This window comes from Limulus polyphemus, unplaced genomic scaffold (genome assembly GCF_000517525.1).
Source record: "Limulus polyphemus unplaced genomic scaffold, Limulus_polyphemus-2.1.2 Scaffold3111, whole genome shotgun sequence".
In the NCBI taxonomy this organism is placed as follows: domain Eukaryota; kingdom Metazoa; phylum Arthropoda; class Merostomata; order Xiphosura; family Limulidae; genus Limulus; species Limulus polyphemus.
In genome coordinates this window covers 79,754-100,449 of record NW_013668721.1, presented here as the reverse complement: position 1 = coordinate 100,449, position 20,696 = coordinate 79,754, and the positions used below count along the sequence as shown (strand labels likewise).

The 20,696-nt window shown below is 30.6% G+C and overlaps 1 protein-coding gene across 1 annotated transcript in view; it reads left to right on the top strand.

Moving 5' to 3' along the window:
* The window catches only part of LOC106468682 (transcriptional activator protein Pur-beta-like), a 22,356-nt gene extending 2,835 nt beyond the window's left edge, over nucleotides 1-19,521 (top strand). Inside the window, exons 2-7 of the mRNA XM_013929121.2 lie at nucleotides 4,915-5,033; nucleotides 8,553-8,655; nucleotides 10,443-10,561; nucleotides 13,081-13,210; nucleotides 15,700-15,806; nucleotides 18,307-19,521. Coding sequence (XP_013784575.1) covers nucleotides 4,915-5,033; nucleotides 8,553-8,655; nucleotides 10,443-10,561; nucleotides 13,081-13,210; nucleotides 15,700-15,806; nucleotides 18,307-18,435 — 707 coding nt within the window. The 3' untranslated portion in view covers nucleotides 18,436-19,521. The remainder of the gene's footprint in view (nucleotides 1-4,914; nucleotides 5,034-8,552; nucleotides 8,656-10,442; nucleotides 10,562-13,080; nucleotides 13,211-15,699; nucleotides 15,807-18,306) is intronic.
* The last annotated feature ends 1,175 nt before the right edge of the window (nucleotides 19,522-20,696 follow it).

Sequence of the window (20,696 nt, the reverse complement as noted above, 5' to 3'; positions counted from 1 at the left end):
GAGAAACATACTGATTGTGGAACTACTGTGTACTAAAAGTTTGTATCGAGGAAGAATAAACTGGTTTAATCAAGAAAGGACTTGTATCGCTGAAGATTCTCGAAAATAAATTCTACCGGAAACAAGCAGATATGTAACAATATCAAAATAAAAAGTAAAATACAATTCACATTTTTTCATTAAAATTACTAGTAGATATTTATTGCATTTCAGGAAAAAATTATGGCACTAGTTCTTGAATAGATCATCAATAAATAAAATTTATAAGAAATCTTCCTCAGAGCTCAAACTTGTAAACAGTGAAAAATTGATTTTATAACGTGTGTGTTATAAGAGCTTCAGGTGTCCTAAACAATAATACCTATGATGAAAACAAATCTCTAAAGCCTAGAAAGAATGTTAGTTTCTGAAAAAGCCAAGGTACAAAAATTTACCTTGGTAGCAGTTAATTCGTGTTCATATTGTTGTCTCAGTTTTGAAATAATCAGTTATTGGCTGAGGCATTGTCTGGATAGCTGTACTCTATGTTGGTTTCAGAAAACTTCAAAAAAACTTTTATGGGAATTAATTAGCCAGTTAAATTTAATCACTAACATCAAATTTTTCTGATACTATATAATAATGTAAAGATACCTGGCTGTTTTTCTAATAGTTTCTTTAAAAAATGAAGGGGGGGGTATGGATCTTCCCATAGATCCACACCTGTTTATAGAATATTAAAAAATTCAGTTATTAATTTCTGAAAAAAAGATTAAAGGGTTGTGTCCAGACTCTAGAATCCCTCTAGATCCTTGTCTGCTTATAAACATAAAAGAATGCAGTAATACAATTGTGCAATGTAAAAAAACAGTAAACTTGCACTTTATTAAACACCTAAGTATCCAGAAAGTTGGTGGTGGGCATTGTCTTCTCTCTTGTCAGCAGTTCAAAATTAGTGATGTAACAATGGCAGATAGCCTTGATAGTTTTGTCATTTAAAAAAGGATGATGGGAGGGGGGGAGCAAGCTTAATGGCAGTGAGAACACGACTCTCATCATTAGCCCCCCTCCCATGAATCACCAGGGCATTTTGGCCTAAAACTCAGCAGATGTGAAGTAAAAAGTAACACACCATATAATGCTAAAATCAAGTTTTGATTCCCCAAGTGATCAGAGGACATGTAGCCCATTATATATCTGTGTGCTTAACAACAAAATGGCAATATTTTGATTACTTGGAAAGGTGGAGTAATCAAAAACAGTAACAACTTAAACCCTAATTTCAACTAGTTATTTTCATAGCAGTTGATTTAACCATAATTTCTCCTAGCTCATTATTTTTTGTGACATTGTTCAATTTAATCTTATTTTTTATTAATTAGTTTATGTGACACTAATTGATGGAACTACCACTAATAGGTAATTGATTATATCATTTAAGGGACTCGGCTCTACTAGTTGTTTCTTCATATTAAGTTTCTGTGCCAACTGTCTCACCTGCTTGAACTAGTTCACCAATGTCACCTTGCTCTTGACTACTAGCAAGGCTGAGCAATTCACCAAAAAGCTTGTTACTGCCCCACTGATCATCGATTTTTTGCACAAGCTCATAATTTCACCTGGTTATATAACTGTTCTTGGTGGACCTCATCCACCACCAGCACTTCTCCTCAGGGTGCTGCTTTTCTGGTTTGCAAATATCTAAGGGGTCTGGTTGAAACCACGCAATGGGCCTCATACAACCTAGTCTCCCTGTCAATCAGATAATCATCAGTTGTCCAGGTTCCATTTCCAAGGCTCAACCTCAAGTGAGAGAAACTTATCCACCTTTCTGAGTGCACAAGTTGACATTTACTCTTTTTCTTGGGCTCATGATTGCAGTGTGATAGTTGCCAGAGACTTGCAGCAATGCCTATAGTCCAAAATCTAGGAGAATGCTTCCCCAGATCTGGCCACCCTATCTGCCACGGCTTCTAATTCGGTCTATTCCACCTTGTACACCATTCTTTCTGTAGAAAATGCCATTCTTACTTGAATGTTGACTTAGCAATACTCACTGGAGTTTTGGTAAAAGCCTGGCCATTTTCCATGGATACTGCAACAACTTGACAACAATGATATCCCTTGGTCGCAGCACCAAAATTTTACTTTCTCTTCTAATATTTGGTATTTTCTTACTCACAGATTTACCTCAACATAGTCAATTAGTGCCAGTTAACTGATGGCTCAAGGATGTTGAGCTATGTGCCATGCTTCTTCCTGAATTGTAAACAAGTTGGTTGAACTGAAAATAAACAGGATACAACAGTCATTATTGAACACAAAAACACAATACAAAACCTAATCAAGTGTGTTTCATGAATATGTAGAACTCATAAGAGATGTATAATGAAACCTTTATTAATTTCTCTTATTTTGTCAATGTGCTCCCACCTGTAAGTAAAAATAAAGCAAGCTAAAATCAAAATGAAAAATCACCCCAACAAGGTAAACATCAAACAGAAAAACTAAATGCTTAAACATTAAGTTCAGCCAAATGACCCCTAACTCCCACAAAAGCCAGTGTCCTAAATTTCCAACTTGCATTAAATGGCAATATTAAATTTTAACTACAAATGTCTAACAAGTTTAAATGTTGAAATATTGTATAAAATGAGGAAGTTTAAAAAAAATCTGCTAACACATGGTAAACCTGGCTTTTAATACTAAATATTAACTATAAACAAAGCCAGGCTTGCACATGGCTCCATGTTCAGTAAGTAACTCGTGCATTCCCAGTTTATTATGTGCTGAAAATATGAATACCTCTAGTTATTACCCATGGATACTACAACAACTTGGCAACAATGATATCCCTTGGCCACAGCACCAAAATTTTACCTTCAATTCTAATTTTTGGTATTTTTCTTACTCACAGAAAATTTGGCTATTATCCAATTTGCCAAGAGAGAAACAATGTTACACTTTATCCTTCTTGTGTAAGAGAACACTGATAACCAATAATGAATGCACTCTAGTGAAATGGAGAGCTGAGTAATTTACTTGAGCATCTTATTGTATCAAAAAAGAGAACAATGAAGAATAAAAAATTAATTAATATTTTACATATTAACTAAGGGTGGGGCTAAAATATTGTGTAGTCCATACTACATCATATTTCTATTACCTTACCAGCCTAAATTACAGCACACCATGAATTTAAGAGGCATTTCTAGCTTTTGTACATCACAAAGAATATGGCTCTGTGTACAAGGCAAGTGGAATTCTGGAAATTTTGGGTGATTTTTGGCACATGTTAGCCACTTTAAATCAAATATGACTGAAAATAATGAAAACAACTTTTCTATGTTTACAGTCCAAATAATATAATAGAGTTTCTACGTTATTTATGTATTTGAATGCTAATACAACTATTTTACTAAGTTAAAAACTTTGTGACATGAATTCCTTCAATTTTATTGCTGCTAATGTATATTCTGAGTAGTAGACATACTCAGGGTTGAAAAAATTAAAGTTGTGGCGATACAGCGATATGATACGAGTATTTTATTGTAAAGCTGTGATATGATTGTATTGATACAAAATCCAATATGATTTATTCATCTTAACAAAATTTGGCAAGCTTTCAGTAAACATTATAAGTCTTTTGTACAAAACAAAATCAAAATTTCTAATAAAGTATTTTTGCTAAAAATTAATGATTCAATAAAGGAAGATGAGTATTGAGTATTACATGTTGTCTTCATTTCTTTTATCAAAAACATTACATGCAAAGTAACATAACAAATTAACAATAACAAAATAGATAAACAGATATTAACTTTTTTATTATTTTACTTCTCTTGCCAACTGCCATTCAGTTGATCAAACCTGAGAATTTGAAAAAGCACAGTAATGTGTGAAGTACTTAAATAAGACAATGTTAGTAATATAGATAACAAATTACAGACAAGACTGTCAAACTTTGTAATAAACTGTCGGTAAAACTTCTGTATCTAGATACGTATCGTATCGACTATTATGAGAAGATATGCACACCTAGTAAAAATTCACGCTGCATGATGTGACTTTATCACTGTCTAGGAGCTTTCTGCATTTCTTCAGAGTTTCTGTATCATTCACAATGTTTTTGTCAGAAGAAGATATGCCTTGATTAGTTCATAAACACATGGTTTTTCTTGATGGACCTTTGTGATGGTTTTGAATCCACAAGTTAGACAGTTGTGTATAGTAATGGGTTTAGCCATCAGTTCAAGGAGAGAGCACTTGAAGTTTCCATGCTCGAATAGGTTTCCAGTCTTAAAGAAAGTTACAAAATTGTGTAAAATTTGCAGAATAGTGAGTGAAAATGTAATTAATAATCTTGTTATTGAGCTTTCCACAGCAATCAATGGTCAATGTGTATGTAGTGATTTAATATCAACCTACGGTGTGTGTTCATTGTTTTACTTTGATGCTTGATAAATATGTCAAATGTAAATTGTGTTAAGTACTGTATAATAGCAAAACATGAAAAAATAACTTATTTTCAAATAGACAGGTTATAAAACAGTGACTTTACAAGATAAAATTTGCTGAATTTCAGTTCCCTAAATATCGACCATATATCATTTCACTCCACTTATAACATTTGATTTTCCCTATATCTATAAAAGAAACACACTTGAAACTTCTATCAAACTTGTACACTTTTATCCATAGTTTTACACTTTAGGATTTAAGTGCAGTAGAAGGAACAAACTGCAAATGTTTTGTGGTAATCAATTAATTTAAAAAATACAAATTAATTAATGTTTTATAAATCAGCATTCTATGCATATAAGTATAGAATATTTACATATTATAAGTTCTTCATAAGCTGGATTAATAATTTACATATATACATATTGAAATAATAGTTTAAAAATGATTTTTCTTCTTTGGTTTCTTTTATAGGACAGCTACTTCCAGCACCAGAACAGGAGTTAGCGACTAAAGTGCTTCACATACAGTCTAAAAGGTTTTATCTTGATGTAAAACAGAACAAGAGGGGTCGGTTTATTAAAGTAGCAGAGGTAAGAAGATTACGGTATTACTGTTTGTGTAACTCAAGGTTTCCCAAACCTTTTTGAGTTGTCAACCCTTTGATGAACCTCTAAAGTTGTCATCGACCCCCAAATTTTTAGAATATAAATTATAAATAAAACTTCATAGTCAAAAACTTGTGAGGAACTAGAAGCCTCTCTGAATCTATTTAAGTTGGATCTAAATCAATTTTAGTCAAGATGTAACAACCAGTGTTTCATCCACATACCAAATATCTGGCCAAGTCTTTTAGCAAAGTAGTTTATATATTATAGCTTTCTTAGTTTTAGAGGACATTGGAAACTGTAGGACGTGTAAGTAAATACAGAATTCTGGAACAAGGTGAAGTACAGGCTAGGCAAGATTCAACAAGTGATCTCAACAAAGACTTGTATAATAATCTTAGGTGAATATTCATATTATAGTTTGTCCTGTCTAGTGTCTAAAATTGCCAATAATTCTTTTCTACAGAGAAAAGAAAAATTTTGTAAATAGTAAGCTCTGACATGTCCAATTCTTCTTTAAATATAAACATGTAGTATACCCTGCAATATATGCAAGTTGTAACATCATGGCCAAAAATATTAACAACAAGAGTATCCAACTCATGAAACAATAATTTTTAATCATAAGTTTTGTTTTATGACACTGCATACTCCTAGTTAAACAAGTATATTAATAAACTTCTTTCATTACCTCCTCCACTAAAGGTGAAGGAGGTTATGTTTTCACACCTGTGTGTGTATGTTTGTCACCAAGATTTCTCAGAAATGTCTGAATGGATTTGGACAAAAGTTTGGTATACATTTGGATTATGACCCAACTTAGGAGTGATTAGTTTTTGAAGGGTAAAGGTCATAGAAAGTTCATGAAAAAAAAATCCCTATCTGTTAACATGGGGACTGATTTTTCACGTTATTTTTAATATATAACTCGGATGAAACTGGGTGGACACATGTAGAACATTATTCCTCATTGTCCTCCCAAAAATGTTCCATGTGTGTTGATAACAACAGACAAATGGACACATTTTCATATTTTTTGAGGACCGAATATAATCAATGCTTCTTGGTGTAGGTATGTGCTGTACTGAGTGACCCTCTAGTTATTTAATGGGTTAATTTTTAGTTCTGGTCTGTGAATGTACATGTAGCTGGCTGTGATCACAAGTTATTGGTAATGTCAGCAGGTATAGTTCTAATAATAGTCAGTAAACAAGACATATAAACCTGTCACTTGCAGTGAACATACTGGTCTCTGAGACTTTAACTTAAATGATGATTGCTATCAGTAATAGGGAAAAGAGGATTAAGTGGTAACCTGTGTGTTCACTGATTTAAAGTGCAAAAAGAACCCTGATTTTAAAATGAATGTGAATTCTAAAGCATATTACTATTCCAGTAGACAATCGCCTTTAAAATAAGTATATGAGAATTTGCAATAAACTTCCAAGACTACTGGATTTCGTACTGAAAGTGAGTGTGTGGCATCAAGTTCCGGGGGTGTTAACCTTACAATAAATCATTCAGGAATGTTACCAAAAGAAAGAACTTTCAGGCATTAATGATAATGCTGGAGTTAATGATTTCATGAATAAAATCAGTTTTCAGTTGTAACTGAAGAGGGGTTTGTTTTCTTGATGAAACACAACCACAATATTAATTGTAAAGCAAAACGTATTTTCCTAGGAAAACGCTTCCCAAGTATATATATACATGCAGAATACAAGACTGCAATTTCTGGTCAGATTTTGAATGTCAGTGTACTTTCTCTAAGATTATACATCCGGGTGTGATCAACAACAGTTTTACAGAATATATGGATTTATAACATGCTGCTCTTAATGTCAAGCATCTTCCTGGAAGTTGTACTGGTGGTGCATCAGATAAAATGCTGGAACATCTGATGAATATATGGGAAATAAAAACAATATTAATCCTATAATAAGAGGTTATCAAGCAAATATTGTGAAAAATTCTAATGAGCTGGATTGTGAAGTGAACCATGTTTCCTCCATGTATTATAAATTATCATGTATGCTTTAATATCCCATAGAACTGTAATAATACTATATTGGTAACAGTCAGTAGAAAGATTGTTCATATTTTAACCACTTATCTCCAGCATGTTCCAAATTTATGGCTAATCAAAATGATTTAAATGTGCCTCAGAGATAACTGATATGAGATGTATATACAAGAAGGAATTAAACGTAGTGTCTTCTTGAAAGGATTTTGGAGCACAAAAAAGATGCAATGTACCAATGACAACAATATCACCAACTTGAACAATGATCAGTAGTCCCTATTTGAGCATTGTTTAAAAATGTCTCCAATGTTTGAAGAAAAGTACAAAAAAAATGTACATTCATAGACTCAATACTTCCAGAAGTTACTCCAACTATGGCTACTCGTCATTGCTAACTGATGAAAGTATCCTTGAGAGAATGGCTTGAAACTAGATTATTTTGGAATACAAAGCAAATCCAAATTTCACATAAACTATTTTAATTGGATCGTATCTTTTAAGTATCATTTTCAAAGAACAGCAGAACTAAGCAGTAGAACAATGTTTTATTGTGAAAGCATTGACTAGTAATTTCACAATAAAATGTGGTTGAAGATAGAAACAATGCAAGTAACATAAATGACTCATCACTATTAGAATCACAACTTGAAACACAATTCATTCTGGGTCTTCTACAGTAAAATATCTGCAGGTACCTGTGACATTAGTTATATTTGTCAAACAAATATGGATAAAGATGCTTACACCATTTAAATTACTTTCTGCTTGTCTCTACCACTTTAAAGCAGCAGTCTGTTGTTAGATTCCTGTCAACCACATCCATCAGTATGTATAGTGTATGTGTAGCCAGCAATACATTTATTATACAAAAAGAAACCAGTTGTTTTCATATATTGCAGAACCTCAGGGTGATATGCTGATATGAGTGTAGTTTTACTAGAATGAACAAACAAAAACCTAGGCCTATTACACAGTTTTTCTAATAAAAATATAATAAATTGATAAATATGTATTAATAAGAAACAGTGCTTTGTATTAACAAAAATTTTAAATAAATGTCAAGTTCCTTTGAAACATTAAGGTTGCAAATGGCTAATTATTTAGTAAAATGATAAAAAAACAAAAAACATTTAAACAACTGAAGATTAAGAATGATTGCTTAGAAAACTAATATTTGCTTAATATACTGAAATCCAATTTTCAGTTCACCTAAGTTTAATAAGATCTGTTTAACATAAAGCAGGATTGTATGCTTTAGAATATACTGAAATGAAATGGACTTGTGCATACAAAAGTAAAACATGTTACTGATAAATGAATTTGTTTAATAATTTTTGTAATATTTCGTAAAAAAGTCAAATTTAATAGTGTTAATAATGTACTGCATTAGTAAAGTTATTCATTAATTCACCTTTTTGTGTTAGTTTATAATATCAAACTATGTATTGTGAATTTCATATTATACATTTTTTATTTTCCAGGTAGGGCCATCAGGAAGGAAAAGTCGGCTATTATTAGCCATGTCTTCTGCTTTAGAACTAAGAGACCACCTTACAGCTTTTAGTGAAATATATGCTTCTTTAGGTAAGTAAAAAAAAGTATGATTATGTAATGAAGGTAGTACTACATAGTTTTCAAACTTCTACTTAAAGTCTGTTTGGTCTTGTAATTACTTCTGTAAAGTGCTACAGTATTCATAAACCACTTTTAAATGTTTCTTTGGAAATTCTTCCAGCCAAGAATTTTGCACAAACTTGAATTCTTAAAAATAAATTCTCAAAATCTTTTCCTTTTCAGCAAATTTCATTCAAAGTTGTAAGATTTTGAGCATTAGTTCTATTTGGAAAATCAAAAAAAGTATGAAAGATACATATAAGCTGTTTATAAACAGTTTTAAGTCCTCAGGTCTAGTTTGGTTTTGACCTAATTGTAAATTTTGAATAATTCCCTGTATTTATGTCACATAGAATTCAACAGAAGATTTTTTTTTTTTCAGCATAGAATGATTTGCTTTGAAACTAAATAATTTAGTTGAATACCAGTAGAAGTACACAAAGAAAATGTAAATATTTCCATTATTTTCAGCTTCTCTTTGTGGTTCACTGAATTTAGCAAAATCTTCAGACTTTTCAGGGAATACCATTTTGCATGAGTTGAAATATCTTTTCACACATTACAGAAGTGCCATCAGCCACTAATATAATGTAGAATATCCTCTGAAACACTTGTGAGAGTTAGAAAATGTCACTCTCTATTAAACATTTCCATAGAAGTCAGGACCCAGTTGGGGCCAACGTTCACTTCTTGGCTATCTGTCTTCATGACTTAGCCAGCCTTTTTAGATAAGGATGAAGTGAGCCATAGCCAAAGAAGTATGTTTAATCATTAGTTATTACTGGTCTCCTTCTCTGAGAACTTAGCACAACAGGTACAGGACAAAGCATTGTGTTCGGATCCTGCATTCCTGTTATGCCATCACCTAAGAATGTGCATGGCTCTATTCCACAAGTACATACACATATATACTTCCTGACCCCTCTTTTATATCTTATTTTAGGGGTGTCTAGGACATTGAAATACTCTGCTGAAAAGATTGTCTTTCTTTTTTAATGTCATCACTTTGGTCTGTCTCCCAGTGGCACAGCAATATGTCTGTGGACTTATACCGCTAGAAACTGGGTTTCGATACCCGTGGTGAGCAGAGCATAGTTAGCGCTTTGTGTAGCTTTGTGCTTAACTATAAACAAACAAACAAACACTTTGGTCCAGTCTTTTATAAGACTGGTTTACTTCACTTGATTCCCCCATGAATCCATTCCAATGACTGGATTTTATTCACACTGCTTAATAACATCTTTCATTTATCTGTGAATTTTTCTTTTCTTCACCAAAATGTGTAATTTTAATAAAGAAAACTTGTGAGTGGCATATAGAGGCCTAATCTATTTGCTTCTCCTTCTGCAGTAGCTTAGTTTGCTGAATTTACAGCATATCAGTACTGTCTTGGAGAGTGAAGCAAACAAATAGATTAAGTCTTATGTATGCTATTCAGACACTTGCACAATAACTTACATGAAAGATTGAAGAACTCTGAGTAAGTTGACAGATGCTCTGTATTGTGTCAAAGATATTCAGAATCTAAAGTTACATAGTTTGACAACATTAGGTTAAACTCAACAGGGAAAGGATTTTAGTATTTCAGGGGTAATTATCTGATTGAAATTCATTTAAATTCCAAAAATGTTAAATTTGAATATGCTTTTATGATTAATGAATTCAAATATCTTTTATTTCTGTTGTAGCAGCAACTGAATATTCAACCTCTTGGCAATGATTAACTCTCTTAGGAAGCTTATTTATTAACATTACAGGTCCTCCTAATCCTGACAACTTACCAGAAGATGGGAAATTAAAAAGTGAATTAATGGTTAAAGAAAATAGGCGATATTATCTTGACCTAAAAGAGAACTCTCGAGGGAGGTTTTTACGAGTGAGTATAAAATTTATTTTAACAATCTGACTGAGAAAGTAAACCTTTCTTCTCAGAAAAATTATTAACCTGCATTTTTGTCCACTTTACAAAAACTTATTAAATCAAATAGTTAGGCTTCAGTATATCTTGTTGATTTAAAAGTTATTTTCATTAGCTATATTGTCACTCAGATTATCTGTCAGTTCTATTATTTTATTTCTGACAGTTAAGTACGTTTTTTTAAGTCATAAGGAATAACAAATGTATATAAAATAGTAAAGGTGTAATCATATCATTACCATAGAAAAAAAAGCTGTCATGGAGAGCATTATTACTAATATTTTTGCTTTACAGATAATTATTCAGTTATTTATCAGCTTCTACTAGTCAACAACACCTACTGAATGGTGGCTCAAAGATAAGTCTGAGGTGTTGTAATGCTAAAAAAGTGGGCACAGATAGCCACTTGTTTAACTTTGTGCTTAACATTAACTCTCTCAACACTGGCTTGGTCAATTTGACTGACCATGTGACCTCTTTGTACTTGTTTAAAGTCTTTTTAGATTTAATACTCCTAACTTCAAATATAGTGTTTATATCTTCAATTTGTCAGTCTTTCAGTTAACATTATAAGTCTTTCATATACAAAAAATCATATTTGTTTTGTGAAGTATTTCTAATAGACTAAAATAAAAATTTGTCCATGAATATATTGTGTATTTGTTTTGAATAATCCGTGAGCAAAGTAATTTTCATTTTAAGATTAAAAATATTCATCTCAAAAATCTCAAATTTCCTTTGTGTAATCCCTAAACCTCCTAAATACATTTCAAACATTTTTTTTCAGTAAAACTTTATATTTTATCTGTTATTTTCTCTACCCTATCTCTATATGGGATCTGTCAATTTGACTGACCTCGTAACCACAACAACAACAAAATAAATCTAAATTACCATTTTTTTCTTTCTAGAATGACTTCAAATTGTAACATGAAACTACATTCGTTTATCCCAAGTAGTTTTAAGCTTGTAACAGTATACATCTATTTATAATTAGGTTTTATTGCCCTTTGAACCATGTCTAACTAATATTTGTGCCATTATAAGTTGTAAATCACTCGGGGGGGGGGGGACATGAAGTTCATGTCATGATATTGAATCACCTTACCCACGAGCTGCTCACATGCGTGCTTCATAAAACATTTTTATTATATTATTATTATTTATTTTACCTAATTTAATCTTAACTAACCTAAAAAGATCCCTATTTTTGTATTTTAATTACTTTTATAATAATAAATAAAGTATAAATGTGAAAAACAAGAAATAATCCCAATTTTTTTTTTTTCTTGCTGTCAATTGTCAATAAAAGTTAACCCTACATTTTTTTATAATAATGGTTGTAATGCACTAAATAATTTTTGTTTAATTAAATAATACACCAAAGAACATAGACCAACAACATGCAAAAAGTAGACAATTTCTCCTAACTCTCAATATTTTTCTGGCGTTTTAACTATGCGACAAGAGCCGTTACAAATTCATCCAATCTAGTCATTAAATTTCTTATGGGAATGAAGCTTGTACTCTGAGTGAAATTGACACTTATCTGTTCAGAACACAATGTTATACAGTATGTCATTTGATAGATGAACCTTGAGTTTCTATTGGTTATAGGTAATATATAATTAAACGTAACAGAGAACTATTAACAAATCTTGAAAGAGAGGATGTGACAGGTTGGTGTGTCAGGAGTGGTCTGATCTTCTATTTGAAAGCTCTGTAACCAAACAAAATGTCAGAACAATGATGATTTTATAGTGAATAACTTGTGTTTAATTTTGTACATTTTGGAGGGGTGATGGATAAAAGAGAGAGGAGAAGATACCTAGAGAAAATATATCACACCAGGGGAAATTCAGGATTTTTTTTTAAATATTGCCTTACAGAATTAAGAACTTGGAACTTATATACCAATAGAATATGGATTATTAGCTAAGATTTTATGCTATACTGATAGGTATAACGTAAATACAAAGTAGTTTAATGAAATTTTGAATGTAAGACACTAAAACTTTGTATCATGCACAGTAAAGGATACCCATGGCGATAGGGTGAAAGAAGTGATTTCTTTTTTAATAGAAATTATTGTATTATCAACATGTTTTTTTATATATTTTATTTCTTCAAGAAATATTAACTAGAACATGCATAAATTAAGCACAGTGATTACATAATAAAGAAGTGGTGTTTTTAATAGCAATGAATTTATTACCAACCTCTTTTTTTTTGCTTCTTCAAGCACTGTTAACTGTGAGAGGAAATTATTGAAAAACATTTTCAGTGTTTGTAAGTCCTTTTTTTTTAAAGCTAATAGCACTTCCATGAAAAGCTTTATGAATAGAAACTAATTACCACTAATGTAAAAGTCATCCTTTTTAACCACTACATTATGCTTTGTGAAAACAGAAATATTTGAAATCATGACTTTTGTGTATGTTTTTTTTTAATTTAACTGTTTTTGTTAATCATAATAGATTTCTCAGACAATTACACAAGGAGGGCCACGTTCCCAGATTGCTATACCTGCACAAGGAATGATAGAATTTCGTGATGCCCTCACAGACCTGTTAGAAGAATTTGGTACAGATGATGGAATAACATTTGGTAATTGCAAGTTAATAATTAAAGCCTGATTAAGTGTATGAGTTTTTCATTGTTCATGTGCTTAGTATAATTTTAATAAAATCTTAAATAAAATTGTGTTTTCTGTTGGTGACTGATATTAAACATGCCACAACTCAAAAGATTGGTGGGGGGCTGCCAAAAGAGAAACTTTTCTTGGTTTTACATAATCATTAGTACAAAATGACTTGAGTATGAAATGAAAGGCAGTTGGGACAAGGTGCACAAAAACCAGTTTCTGGTAACCAAAGAACCCTACACTGAAACTCTGAATATATTATCATGAAATTTTGCATGCTTTTAGTATACTAATGAAAGTTTTTAGAACAAAAATCGTTCTGTTTAAAACATTTGGCCTAAAACATTGATTGTGAACTTCAAAAACTTTTCATATGCCAAAAAAAATTGAAAGATGATTTTCAAGCTGCGAAAAAGATACTTTTATTCAATTTACTTTTCACTGTCATCATATCTAGAACATTCTAAATAAATTAATATTAATAAAGAAATAAATTAAAAATACATTTGAAAATATACATAAAAATAAGTATTAATAATATTCTCAGTATGAACTACTTGTGCAGCACAGGCTACAAATCTTGTGTTTAAACTTGCAGCAACCAAAAAAGATATGACATTAGAACAACATAATAGAACAGTGCTCATTGAAACATGTTATATGTTTCCTTAACAAAACCAAAAAATGTTCTAATCAAAGTAGTTGATTCAGTGCAAGTTATTATTTGATATACATTGAAGCAAAAGGTGTAAGGGTATTGGAATCTCTGCTTTCTTTAGGAATGATATTTAGTTGAAATTAAATTTTGCTATATCCGATTCTTCTCTACTATTATGTATTTTGCTGGGATATGAAGCAGATTATTGCAATCAAAAAATTTTTCAATGCATCAGTTTGTTAATTTAATTTTCAAAGTGGCTGCTAAAGGTATGAACAGTTAAAATGTATGTATGTGTATATAATTCATTATTCAGTAGCTATATACATTTTCTAAATAAATATTTTGTGAATCTTTTTTTTTTATCACTACAGTTTAATTTTACTTTACTTTTGAAACATTGTGATGTTTCTCTAGGATATCAACACAGATAAGTAGTTCCTCAATCTAACCAATACTTAGAACTGAGAAAAATGTGATTATTTACCACTCTTTGAAGAACTGGCATTTGTTGTGATTTAATATTGATGTAAATAATTTAAGAATAAATGATACTGAAATTAATCATACATACACTTTTTTTGCAGTGTAAGATTCCACATAACTTTTGATTTTATGCATTAAGGGAATGCTGATTTTATTATAGTTAATATTAAGTTCTAAAGAAACTGAATATTGAAAAGCCTGATAAGCTGTATAAGTGGAATTTAATTCCTTTCTTGAATAAGCCATAGATTATAAAAAGCACAGATTTCTTCTCAAACCACAGAAACTAGTCATTACCCAGTTGTTTATATATCTTATTACTTCAGAAAATTAAATTTATTAAACAGAAATCATTTTGGTTTTTCTATCAAAATAATTTTTAGATTATTAAAAAAAAGATTGTATTGTATCTAGTTGCAAAAGTCCAGATTTAAGAAAATCTGAATGTATAGCAGAAAGATTTAGCCCAACCATAAGTCTATCTATATCTTCTTCATATTTTCACAGTTTATCAGAGATGTATGTCACGTAATATTTATAGTGTCAGAATAAACAGGTAGTGATTGGCTTTAAACAGCAGTACCACGTGAATATAGTCAAAGTTATGGTGTTAACTGGCCATTGGTCACCTGGCTATATCTTTAAAATAGGAAAAGTATTAAACTATTTGTGTAGGTATTAACTTTGCAACACATAACTTTATAAAGATAATGATATGTATTACTTCCTATGTATCTTCTAAATATATACAAATAGGTATAATTCAGTTTAATACAGTTTTGTGTTAGTTAATCAAAGTGACATACAACTGTTTAGGATGTTTAAGCTTTACAATTTCTATTGTTTATTTAATAATTTAGGGAAATTTTGTTAAAGTTTATTAGAAATATTTGATATGGATTTCTTTTTAGTTCTTGGGACCAGTATTGATTATTGTTTTTTGAAAATGAATGTGAACTATTCAACACACGGTCCCAATGTAAATTTAAATAGTTGACGAAGTATATTCAAAAAAAATTTAACCCTAGATTTTCCTCTGTAATTTAATGTGTGTTTAAGGCATTAGAAGAATAATTCATTTGTAATAAATGCTTCTGTAAACACTTGAATGTGTTTAGTGGATTTTCAGTCATGTTGTATATAATTCCACAGCGTGAAAAATTATAATTTCAAACTTGCACAGACAGTGATTTACTAATATGTCAAGAGTTTCATAATTATATTGATATATTAAAAATTGCACGTGGAGCTAGGCATGTTTATCTCTTAAAACATTTGCCATTTATTAGAATTACTCTCTCTTTTTAGGGTTTAAAGGGAACCTACCAGAGGCTCATCATATGAGGGTAGAGAACAAAAACTTCTATTTTGATATTGGCCAAAATAGCAGAGGTGTTTACATGCGTGTTTCAGAGGTAAAACTTTATTTTTGTTATATAAGAAACTTTCAGAAGTTGTATGGTTCAGATTATATTTTCCTTGAAGATTTGAAAAATATAACATTTGTAAAACGTTTTGTTTTTCTAAATGTTGTATGTTTTCTTAATAATTGGAAAGACTTTTACATAACTTTTTTCTTAGATTACCAACACCCTCATTAATAAATTTGCTTTGAAATCAGAGATGATATCAAAACAATCCATAATAAAAAATATATTAGCTCAGATAAAGAAATCCCATAACATGACAAGCTGAGATTTGTGCTTAAAAGCCACATCAAGTTTAATCAGATTAACTGTTTATTATAAGCAATATAATCAAATGTTGCTTTATATAATGCTGAAGAAATTGGTTTATGTTTTGCTTAACATATAGTATCAAAGTACTTTTTTTTTATGTTGTTCAGATGGTTTTTCAGTGTTTCATGTTGAGATTTATACAGGTCATCCATAAATTATTGAATGAACCATTTTATTAGTTGAAAAGAATGATAACTAGATTAGATATAGTGCAGTTTGTGGTGTAATGGAGATTAACAACTCAGGTTTGTGGCACCATTAGTATGCCTCAAAATGGAAAAGTTGCAATGTTTTGTGAAATAAAAGTATTTGTATTTCATGCATATTCTAATACCTTCTGAATGTATAACAGATAATGTTATCGTAGTACTGTTTACTGTTCTTTCTGCACTAAGTAGATTAGTAGCAAATGTCATTTTTACTTCCATAAAAACTACAAACATAATATTGAGAAACGATTAAGCAAAGAAGTAAAACCTGTAATTTCATTAAATTGTTGTTTAGGAAACTTAATTTTGTGTACACAGTTTTAAAATATTTGAAGCTGCATATGTTTGTTATGGCATGTACTGTATCCAGTGAAGTAGTCTTATAAACCATATAATAGTATTAAACAAGGATAAGTTTTTTTTTACTGTAATAGTAAAACTTATTTACCACTTGCAATAGATAGTTGAAAATTTTTGGATTTTGGAATACGTGCAATGTGCACTAATGGTCGAAACATTGCACATACGAAAATTTTCAACAATCCATTGCAAGTTGTAAATAAATATAAATAATTAATGATCAATAAAAGCATGGTGCTTTTGTAGTTTTTGATGCTTGCTAGAGAAAAAAACATGAAAATTATTATGCTTAATATTTTTTTAACTTTCTCCTGATCTTGAACTTGGTGTCACTCTTTTAGGCCAAATCGGTGCTTAACCATGTTTTTTGCACACACACACCCCTAAATTGCACCAATATTGTATAAAACATATTCAAAGGGTGTAAAACAACTTTGTATATCATCAACATCTACTATTTAATGTGAAAATTACAAACTTGTCCAAGGGAATATGGTCCCTGGACTCATCCAACCATGGCTTTGCCATTCATATCCTTATTCCTCTGAAAGTAGTACCCCACTTTTGTAAATTTCTGCTTATGTACCTAATGAACAAAAAACAAACAAATTTGAGATTGAATTTCAACTAGAAATAGTTTAAACCATCAGACAATAATACTGAGAATTTGTTTAAAATATTAAAGAAAATTTCTCCATTAACTGTCAGACTTTGCACATGCATTACAGGTCTATTTAATGGCAAGTGTAAAAAAAAGGATTTAATTACAAGTAATTCTATTATAAGAACAGCCTGTTTACATTTTAATTTAACATTCAAACTATGAATATATGTGCAGTACACAAATAAATATTGATTTGATTGTCATTTAAAATGTGAAACTTAATGAATAATTCACAGAACTCTGTCTTACATTTGTTATTTAAATATAATGATATATAAAAATGATGCATGGAAAAAGTCACCATGTAATTTTAATTCTGTAATTGTAGGGATAATGCATTTTGGTAAGACGTGTGTACTATTTTGTGGCCATACTTTGGAGAGGATTTAGTTTACACTTTATACAAAAGAAGACTTGCATCTTTATGATTCTCCATATGAATGTTTTCACTTCATTTATTTGGATGTGAAAGTAAAATTACAGTTTATGCTGAGGTGTGGATGTATATGTAATAAGAATTTTAATAAATACACAAGTAAAAAAAGATCAAAACAGCAAGTTAGCCAAAGATTTACATTTTGCCAGTGTGTTTTAATGTAAGTTTTAAACAGCTGTGGTGTACCACTGTATACAATGTACATGCAATTTGAAGAGAAATAACTGCCTTTTTTTTAGTTCAATAAAATTGACAAATACATGAGGGTGTGGTGGCATTTATCTATAAATGTTTGTGTACAATAACTTATTCTTAAAAATAACACTGCAAAAAAGTTGTCCAAAATGTCAGGTTACTGTTTTTAAATTATTCAAAGGTTGAAAAGATTACCTGATTCATAATTTAATTTTAAAAAATGTTTTAATCAGTCCTAACAACTTTCTTAAATATTGAAAAGTAAGTATTGGGTATGTATGAACTGAAATTTCATTTTTTTTTATGTATTAGGTAAAAAACAATTTCAGAACTGCCATAACCATCCCAGAAAAATCATGGTCACGCTTTCGAGACACATTTGCTGAATATGTTGACAAAATGAAAGATACTGCAGACCCTTCTAATGAAAGTGGAAAATAGGAATTTATTTTTAATGGAACAGTGACTGTCTATAGCGTGTAGAGTGTGTGCTTAGGTCAGTTGCTCTGACTATCTTCAAAAACTGGCAATTTTTAGTGTGGAACTCTCTGTTACCTACAAATGAAATGAAGATGAAAGTGGCTTGGTGTCAGTAGTTTCTTTACAAAGAAACTGCTGACATCATCAAAATACTACAGTGTGGCAGCTCCCTTTGCAGTGCAGAAAAGTGGCTGTTTGGTCTTTCTTTTTGCAATAGTGTGCAGATTGTTGTCTGTTTGTCATGTAGGCCAAGTTGAAATTTTTGTTACCTTGTTGCAGCCCACATGAGGAGACATTTTCCTGCATAGAACCCGGTGAATGGTGTACAGTTGACTGAAAAATAAACTTGATGTTAATTTTATAATTGTTTTGTATGAACTTCCAATGAACCATATGCAAGTCATCATTCACTCCAGTTTTTAAACCTCCAAAACACTGCAGTTGTAGTGGAGGTTTCTCAATAAAAAGGTTTTCTTCAGATATAGAGGGCATTCCATTTCCAACATGTGGCACATGCAGTTAATTTAATGGTCTAAGAAAGTTAAAAGCAATTCTTTGTACATGAAATAGATTGATTTTGGATTATCAAAAATGCCTTTTATACATATAAAACTGAGGATATGAGTTACCAGTTTTACAAAATACTTTGATTTTAGTATACACACACAAAAATTTTTTTATGTCACTGGTACAAGTTTTAATCCACATTTATCCATTATGTATGAACTCTACTACTAACAGCCACTAATACAGGTACTTTAAAACTTTGACATCTTGTTAGTATAAGTAAACAAGTTTTACAAAATACTTTGATTTTAGTATACACACACACACACAAATTTTTTTATGTCACTGGTACAAGTTTTAATCCACATTTATCCATTATGTATGAACTCTACTACTAACAGCCACTAATACAGGTACTTTAAAACTTTGACATCTTGTTAGTATACAACGAAGTTAACTGTTATTGGATTTTTCAAGTTATCGTAGCATGTAAACAACAACCATGGCATTATTGGTGTAATAAAGTTCTCTGACAAAATATACAGTTATAATATTTGCAATTTATTTAATGTACACACAACTTTCCATTGATTCATTTGTTTTTAAATAATTCTTGATGTTTTTTGTATAACTTCAGTTGTAACCCAGAAAATCTTTTATAAATCCTTGTTTTCTGGAGAAAACATATCCCAATTTACTTATTTACCTAAATAAATACAAGCTAATTCAAGACAGTAATTTATTTTTTACAAAACTTTGATCTTCTATTCTCGAGTATTATTTGGAATAGGTTGGGAATGATCCTATATGTTTAGGGAAGTATATATGTTCATTAGCTATTTGATAGTAACTCATGACATGTTTACAAGATATTTTCAGTTAATCTTAGGCAAAGCTACCTGTCTTTAGCCCCCAGTAATAGAAGCAACTGCTTAACAATAAAGCTGTGTAAAACATATATTATAAAATTTAATATTCTCATCGAGATTTATATAGGTTTTATTTTTCATTTTATAATTTGAGGTAAATTTCATGGACAGTATGCACTTTATTAGATTACATAAAGAGCTATTATTAAGGTAGCAATCATTTTATCTTCAAAATCTATCATTCTTGTAAGTTAGTTATATAAATGCTCATTGAAAAGTAGTTGGAGGGTTCCCAAATCCGTGAAAATTCCTTACTGTACTTAATTTTGGCTGAATTTCTTTTTAGTCCTTAAAAAGCCCTTAGTTGTTGAGGGAATACAATGGCCGATTTTTTTCTTATGGTTATGAATGGGGCCACATTCTGATCTATGAAGTGAAGTGTTAGGTACAACTGTCTAATTGGTTTATACAGTAACTGTGATGCTTGTAACCATTTCACGGCATCATCAGTAAATAATTGATTTGCATTATTTACAATTACTAATTGAACAGATTCTTTGTCATGTGTGTTAACATGGACAATTTTTTGAGTCCTTAAAAAGTTTGAAATTTTTAGTGGGAACCCTGGCATGAACAACTTGCTATCATTGTGACCTACTAATGTTGCAAGTTAATAGAAAATTGAATAAAGATTTACAAAGTACAAATTTTATTGTTAAATGTTTTTTATATGCCTGTTCTGAGTTTACCAAGGAGATTGATATTATTTCATTTTACTATTTTAACTACCTTACAGGAAAAGAAAATCTAAACTAAAAAAGCCTAAAGATTTTAAACTAAGTTTTT